Source organism: Lutjanus erythropterus, chromosome 7 (genome assembly GCF_056507025.1).
Source record: "Lutjanus erythropterus isolate fLutEry1 chromosome 7, fLutEry1.hap2, whole genome shotgun sequence".
In the NCBI taxonomy this organism is placed as follows: domain Eukaryota; kingdom Metazoa; phylum Chordata; class Actinopteri; order Lutjaniformes; family Lutjanidae; genus Lutjanus; species Lutjanus erythropterus.
In genome coordinates, this window is record NC_139323.1 from 10,140,207 (window position 1) to 10,148,161 (window position 7,955).

The 7,955-nt window shown below is 39.8% G+C and overlaps 1 protein-coding gene across 3 annotated transcripts; it reads right to left on the bottom strand.

Annotated features, from left to right (window-relative positions):
• Positions 1–539: 539 nt before the first annotated feature.
• On the bottom strand, positions 540–7,955 carry lnp1 (leukemia NUP98 fusion partner 1). 3 transcript variants are annotated; one of them, XM_084722615.1, is made up of 4 exons: positions 6,980–7,952; positions 4,144–4,389; positions 2,744–2,842; positions 540–656 (listed from the first exon to the last, which is right to left on the bottom strand). In XM_084722615.1, exons 1-4 carry the CDS (start codon positions 7,163–7,165, stop codon positions 549–551), a joined length of 639 nt encoding a protein of 212 aa, XP_084578741.1. In that variant the 5' UTR covers positions 7,166–7,952; the 3' UTR covers positions 540–548. The 3 variants fall into 3 exon arrangements, with proteins under 3 accessions (XP_084578741.1, XP_084578738.1, XP_084578739.1); XM_084722612.1 differs by lacking the exon at positions 540–656 and adding an exon at positions 1,105–2,459 and having other exon boundaries at positions 6,980–7,953; XM_084722613.1 differs by lacking the exon at positions 540–656 and adding an exon at positions 2,467–2,631 and having other exon boundaries at positions 6,980–7,955.

Genomic DNA, 7,955 nt, shown 5'->3' on the forward strand with positions numbered 1-7,955 from the left:
ATTCAGAAAAGTAGAGCAGGATGTTTTAATATCCAGAAATATGGAACTTTTTTTTTGCATTAAAAGTTATCTTATTAAACCAGAAAACAGAGCCAATTTTGATTGTTTTACATGAAAAATTTTTTGCAAAAAATGTTTCTCATATGAATGCAATATGTTTCTACAAAAGCTTAAAATAATGAGTCATTAAGTCATATTGAGATTCAAGGTTTCTCATTATTTTGAGACACCAAATTATCATTTCAGGAATGACATTATAATGAATTACAGGATCTTTTTTTTAATCACTTTGGCAAAAATGGGCTTCCATAAAAATGTGTGAGATCCCACGAGATAACAATATTTTCTCTTACTGATGGGCACGTAACTCTCCAGGGCCCTCCAATAACAGAAGATGATCTAAAGTCTTATTCTTGACTACTGTTTTCAGTAAAAGCCTCACGTGTTGACCAGGGAGCAGTGGGTGTTCATGCAGAAGGACAGAGGTGTGGTGCAGTTCTGGGGTTCAGCTGGTCACATGGGCTTGCATCCATGCCAGGACAGGACTGTTATGGGACTTTTGTGCGTGACGAAGACCAGTAGAGGGGCTTTATCATGGACACATGGACACGGCATGTGGGACACATCTGTTTCTTCCACAGCCACTGCTCCATGCACTGAAACAGATTGTAAAAAACATCATTACAGCTTTCTGCCAGGATGAATGTTTATGATGTCTGCAGGTATTGATTTTTCCAACACGCTGACCTACTGTAAGTATATGCACGGCAGGGATCAACAGTGACCCTGACCCAGAGCTATTAGGACACTGGTGTAACATGTTTTACTGTACATTCACTGTATTATTGAAGGAACAGTCTTATGAAACTGTACAAACAGCTCCCTCTATTCAAAAGCTTTAAAGCAGGTAACATATGAAATAGATACTTGAGAAATTATGTCCTTGGTTATTTATTGACTTTTTATTTGTCTGTTGCAACACATGGCACAAACACTGAACACACACATCATTTTGGACTTCATTAAAGCAACTTTCAAGCAATCAAAATTATCCTACAAGACTCTACCGTATATAACATTACTGGAACAGTAAATAAGACACTCCTAAATCACAGCAGCAGAGACAAATTGATTACATCTACTGTAGGTGCCATATTAAAAAATTTTTGTAGCATTTTTACTTTTCACATTACCAAAATTCTATTGTAATTCTGCTGAAAGGCTTTTCAAACACGGTAAATTGAAAATACAGAGTGTCAGTTGGCACCCAGGTGAGAATAAACACATGGCAGCCATTGAGCTATTCACACCCAACCCCCTTAGTTTAGAAACAAAGAGTGTCAAATCCTCTGCAGGTTGAAAGGTGATTGAAAGTTGGGATGGATGAATGTCACATAACTCTCATCTGGAGGGGACTAGAGTTCCAGCCCTGTCCTGGGTGATTAGAATGTGGTTCTCCTGTGAAAGTAGAAGTCAGTGTGAAGTTAACTTTGACTTATTATTGACATTTTTAATCATTATTTTCAGTTTTCAGTCGCAGTTTAAGTTAGGCAACAAAACTACTTGGTTAGGTTTAGGAGTTAGTCTCTCCAATCCGACAAATAGCATTGTTGGCTACAGACACCTGGGTGTTTGTTTCTGCCATGCTAGGCTAATAACCACATTGACCGTTTCACCCCAGACGCAAACAGCCATATTTACTATTCTAACTCAGGCGCAAACCTTTAAAAAGAATTTGGCAAATGTAATTGGAAAGGTACTGGCTAGATTATCCCCCAGTAACAAGCGCTGTGAGTCATAACTGAACATGAAGTACCGTTACAAGACATATGGACATCTTGACGTGCTTTTTATACTACTATGAAGACAATAGCTTATGCATCTTGTGTATGAAAGTGGTATTTTATAGAGGCACATATTCTTTGCCATTGTTAAAGTATCAATACAGCAGTCTGTAATTAAAGCAGGAAACTTCAAGCACTGGTAGTGTCTTTATCAAATACTCAGTGTTTTTTAAATAAGAATTCCCCTCAATTCCAAAAATCCAAGTTTTTAAAGTTTTTTTTTTTTTAATGTTACAATTATGAATTATGATTTGTGGATCCTCCTAAAATTAGACTTTTGACACTGAGGAGAAAGTGGGGCCTTTAGGACAGGTTTACAGGAGCAGGTCAGGCACAGTCAAGGCCCTGAGATTTTAACATTTGAACGTCACACCCCATAGCAGAGACACTCCTGATGTTCGGGCCATGGGTGCGAAATAAATCCTCCATTTTTTTCACAGACTGATATCAGCGATGTCTTCGCAGGGAAAGTTGGCGTCGCGGCGTGTGCTGCTCCTTCTCCATAGAGACTGGTTCATCTGCCGACTTCCTCCTCTCGTCCGGGAGCCTCCTCACCTGACCGGCTGCTGCTTCGCTGCCGCTGCGGGGCCGACACTGCTCTAACCTCCGAGCCGCCTTCAGCACCCATCAAATGGAGACATCATGATCAGTAATCCATCAGTAAGTCCCCAGACAAAGTTCTTAGAGCGCTCCATGCTTCCATAGAGATAAGCAGATTGTTTTCATCCCACTTCACATCATGCATATCCAGGAATGAGCTTCCTCCATGCATCTGATATCTGACATGCTGGGATTGGAGTGAACAAGTAAAGGCTCCTTTCCAGTAGAAAGGTCAGGGCAGCATAAACACAGTGTAGAGGAGACATGCAATATCCTATCACTTTAAACAGATGTTTTACCTCTTTGTGGAAGCGGTGCGTACAGTGCAACTCTTGAACTCCACCTCCATTCTTCCGCATGTCCTCATGACAGATCAGGCACAACTTGTCATCATCATTCTGCAAAAGAGAGAATCAGCTAGGAATGCAGTAATGAAGCATTGAACATTTTAAGTTACAATATTTAAGAACTGGCTTCCTGTTGGATTAATTCACCAAACAAACAGGGGGCAGAGTATCACCAGAGCAACTGCTACATGCTGATAACTGTAGCTGCCATTAACTAATTAGTTCCAGTTTTCCATGCAGATTTGGACCACTGCCAGGGGGATGTTTTCAGGCCTGGGACAGGGGTACCCAGAGGGGAATATTGGCAGGGAGCAACACTGGAATGGGCACCAGAACCTGAGTTTAGTGAGCAAGTACCAGAACCAGAACTCAACAGCCTCCCAGTGAACACGGCTGGTCCAGGACCAAGCGGTCTCAGAGACAGACAGAGGCCAGTTTGGTAACAGAAAATACAGTACTACTGAGGTGATTTACTGCAGCTCCAACCAGAACTCTGACTCTGGAAGTGGGAGAGGATCAAGAAGGAGTTTGGGCATCAGTCAGTGCCCACCTTCGGAGGCCTGAGTGGGTATTATGATAGGCTCAGTCCCGGGGTGCCGGGAGCCAAATCTGGCAAGAAAACCACCTCAGTGTTATTGGGCTTAGGTCACACTGGATACTGCAGTGAATCATATCACCGTTTGAGGTATAAAGTGTTTTTACAAGACAGGTAGGGTCAGGGCTAGCTGTTAGCATGCTAACTTCAGTAGATATCTCTGCAAGACAATACTAAGATGTCTCAGATAATGTCAAAACTGTTATTTGTTCATATTCTGTTGACGATTTCAGTTCATTTTTGATGTTTAAAACTACAATTCTAACATATTGTACCTTTAAAGACAGAAAATTTCATATTTAACCATTGAAAGCTTCAGATACTAAAATGCCAAAGCTTGTGCCTTGTTTTTCACATTACAAGATGTAAATTAATAAAGTTAAAACATTTAAAACATCTATAAATAATTTAAATATTATATGAAGATAATATAATTCAAATGTGATCTAGCCCATTCATTAATTGTAAAATATTTTATTCTGGTCCTCATAGTATCACAAGATGCTGTTAACAATGAGTAATGTGTGCTTTGACAACATGTCCTGCAGTTCAAACCTGTCCAACATCCCATCAGTACATTAGGTAATAGCCTATGCATTTTAATGCTCTCTAAGTACTCTTTAATCTTTAAGGGCTTCATCATAGTAAAAGACTAAGTTCACCTCAGCCCTGTAGTTAACTAGATAATTACTGGGCTACTAAAGAAACCTGTAAAAACTGCTCAAATTCTCACTAACTATATGATGCTTCTGCTCACCAGAGAAATGGTCTTCTTATCACAGAGACAAAGTCTCCTCTCGAATGACTCTGTGAGCTCTGGGATGGTGGTGATGCGGTTCTCCGGGATGACTGTCTTGGAACGACTATTGTCATCTGAAGAGGCACGCCGAGCTCTTTGGTGGGGCCTGACCTCCCCCTTCTCCTCTCTCGTTTTGATGTGGCTTGGGGTGGGAGCCATTGTCGCCGCATGGAGCCTGTTCAACTTCATAGCATCTAATTGTGACTGTAGACCACACAGAGAAGGACAGTACTTGCTATTACACAATGTTCAAACTTGTCCACAATAATTCTCAAAGAATCTTAGCTCAAACAACAACAATAGTATATAAATATATTATTACATGTCCATGTTTCCCATTATAGCTGAAAATGTGAAGAGCACCTGTGGGAAGATTAAACCAGACGGACGATCATGCTGTGAACGGGGTTAATCACTCCTAATATTATTAAGTAACATGTTAGCAAAGTACCCACCTAATTATAGTGTGCATCTTGACTCGGCCGCTCAGGTCATTGATTATACACACCACAGCAATAATCTGATTATTACACTTATATATTGCAAAACAGCTAATTTGAGGGTACAGATAAAATAATGCAGTCTGCTCTCTAATCACTGACTGCTAAATCAACAATTCAGAGTGATGACTGTCATAAAACTCCAGCAATTTAGTTTGATACTTACACTACACTTGGCTATTTGCAGGACACACGAAGCAGCAGAGGCTGAGATATCCACACTTTTAGGTCCTTAGTTTTGGTCAAGCTCCAAAAATATTGGATCCTACATTTCCCACAGTGCAATTTAATGACATCTTTTAGTTAGATCATTCATTTCCAGTAAATGTCTAATTTATCACTGTATAATTCAGATTTTTTTTAATAACTGTGACAGCGACGCACCCTTTACTTGTTCCTAAATACAAGACAACAGTAGTGGTTTGAAGCATATTGTGTAATGCACAGGTGCTAAACTTGAGCATCTCGACCCTAACTAGAGGTTGCCAAAGCTTCACAGAGGTTGCAAGGCCTGCTTGATTTAAGAAAACTTGAAAAATATATACAATAAAATTTAGATTATTATTTTAGATATAAACTTTAAAACTTAAGAGGATAACACAAGCTATAGTCACAGAGCCTTCACTCTCAGTGAAACAGCCTCCTGCATTAGAAAAGCATGCTGTTAAAACAACCAAAGAGGTACAACGGCCGAGCATCATGGAGAGGTCAAAAAAGAAGCCAATTAAGAAGTATAAAACATAAAAAAACACTTGTTTTACAAAAACCTTCTACAGTTCAATATTGTGTTCAATATTTGGGTTAATTATGCAGTTTATCAGTTCTTCTGTGCTGTTGTTGTTATGCATTTAATATACTATAAAATATCTGTAAAATGTGGTACTTAGTCAGAGGTCATCAGTTTAAGCCAAGTCAAGTCAAATTTTCTTTATATAGCCCAAAATCATAATGCACAATTTGCATCAGTGAGTACAGTTAGTAGTGTGCGACACCCCCTGTCCTGTAGTTTGTACTCAATGACTAAACAGGGGTTCCTTAAGGAAAAAGGTTGGGAGCCATTGATGCAATGTGTTTGATTTCATCAGCAGCGTCTAGAACGTCTGTTCTATTAAAGAACATATCTAGTTATGGATTAATAGCTGTGTGCTTTGGCTCGTCCTGGATCAAAAGCTCAAGTCGATCTGTGCTGGCTAAAGGAAGCACAGGCTTTCACATTGCAAATAAATCTAATTTTCAGCTGAGCTGCAGCTGTTAGTGTTTTGTTTGACACCACAGAGGGGTCAATCTATATCAGCACGTGTCGTCTCTCATCAGCTGCTTTTGTTTCACATAAACTGTTGGTTAAGTCTGAGGATTTTCTATGTTTCCCGTGGAATAAAACTAAGGACCTGCTGATGTAAATAAAATATCAGAGCAACTCTGATTATATGACAATATACAATCAGCACTGTTGCTATGAGAAAGAGAACACAAACACACTCACTGGTAAACATTCCTTTGCTTAACTGTCCTTGACCATACTGAGTAGCTGCTGTATGAGCCATACATGTGCTGTTGTGTAGCTGACGTTGACCTCTGACCTCACTATGACGGGAGGCAGCTGAAAAGTCAGTTCATTCATGGCAATGATTAAAGTAGTAGTAGTAGTACATATTCCATATATGTGTAAGAGCTACTCTGTTGTTTGTTTCAGTTTGAGGTAAATGCTGAGTAATATCCAAAACTTACACAGACCAGATCAGACTGAAAACAGATCTTTCATCATCTGAAAACTGCAATCGTATTGAAGCTGTGAACTGAATCTAAATCAGCATATGGCAGGATATTTGTGTACATGATAGGAAGTTAATTAAACTGATGTTTCCATGCACCAGTATATAATCAGTTTTAATCTATGCATGTCTATGTGTTAGTGTAAGTATAATAGTATAACAGACTTACTAACTAAATTATCTTATTGCAATTATTGACAGATTAGTCGGATATTTTATGCATTTAATAACTGCATTCAGTCATGGTAGTTGCAACTAATTTGGTTACATTTGAAAGAGTTTGTACAACATTAAACAGATGGAACAGATGGATTGACTCAGTTTTGTGTAACTTTTGCTCCTCTTCAGCTAATAGTTGTCACTGCCATTGGTTGTTGACTGGGGTTAATTTTGTGCCTTGACTGTAGTCAGTCAGGTATTTTGTTAAAAGTGTGTTTCTGCTGTTTATATATCAATACATACACATATTGTACACTGAACAAAGTGACATGCGTGCATCCTTTAGATGCTGGTGGTCCTTACCACAGTCGGGAGTGATGCTCTTCTGTCAGCTTGTGTTTTCCCAGGTCTTCTGAAACTGCGTTTTCTTTCTCTGGAGTGTCCGGCCTCTGCTCCATGACCCCAGTAACTGCTCATCCATTTTGTGAAGTTGCCATCATCGTCCTCATCATTGTCCACAACAAAAGCAGGCAGAAGCCTGAGAGACATGGTGGAGCTGTGCAGGGAAGCCTCTCTGTGCAGCACGTCCCGGTACAACAGATGAAAGTGTGATCCCAGCCGAGTGGCACAACTCTGAGCTGACCTAATAAGCCTCTAACCGGCTGGCTGCTCTACTACACAACTGTCCGACAAGGCAAAGGTAACTTACTTCATTTAGATCCCTCTGGAGCCTCAAGCCCTGCTGCTGTAGTTGTATTCTTGGATGATCCAAAAATAAACAGCAGAGCTTCTTTTACTTGAGTCTTTAAATAAGTGAATCCTCTTTAATCTAGTTATCGTGGCTAGGAGAAAGTAAAAATGGAGGTGATGGGGATAAACAGGGAGGCGGGAGTCAGAGAGGAACGGCTAGTATTTTGGCACTGGGTGGGTGATGTGACCACTGCTTTTAATCTTTCCATTACAGTCGTGGGCCTGGGGGTGGACAACTGAAACTCCAATTTCCCCATACTTTCCACTCGCTGAGTACATCAAACCTGTCAATAATTATAGAGTGCAGGCTACCCTGTCTAACACTCTGCACTAAGAGCCTGCGGCTTATTTAATACAGGACAAAGAGGGAGCTTTTCATATCACACCAGGTCCTACTCAATCATATCTTCTGTTTTCTGCCTTTATTTTTGCCACAATTGTTAAGTACAATCCTGCTATAAGAGAACATACAATTCAGCAAATTGAAAAGCAACATTTACACAAATTGGAACCAAAATATTTGTGAGGATGTTTTATGAAGATGTACTGGACAATGAGTTCAAATTTTCCATTTCACCAAAGCACATAT

Bases quoted from the DNA above. Each gene is read 5' to 3' on its own strand.
- lnp1 (XM_084722612.1), bottom strand. From the start codon at position 7,165: ATGTCTCTCAGGCTTCTGCCTGCTTTTGTTGTGGACAATGATGAGGAC. The intron at 2,843-4,143 runs GTGAGCAGAAGC...TCTCTTTTGCAG, and splicing joins ATAAGAAGACCATTTCTCTG to AATGATGATGACAAGTTGTG. The intron at 2,460-2,743 runs GTAAAACATCTG...TGGGTGCTGAAG, and splicing joins CGCACCGCTTCCACAAAGAG to GCGGCTCGGAGGTTAGAGCA.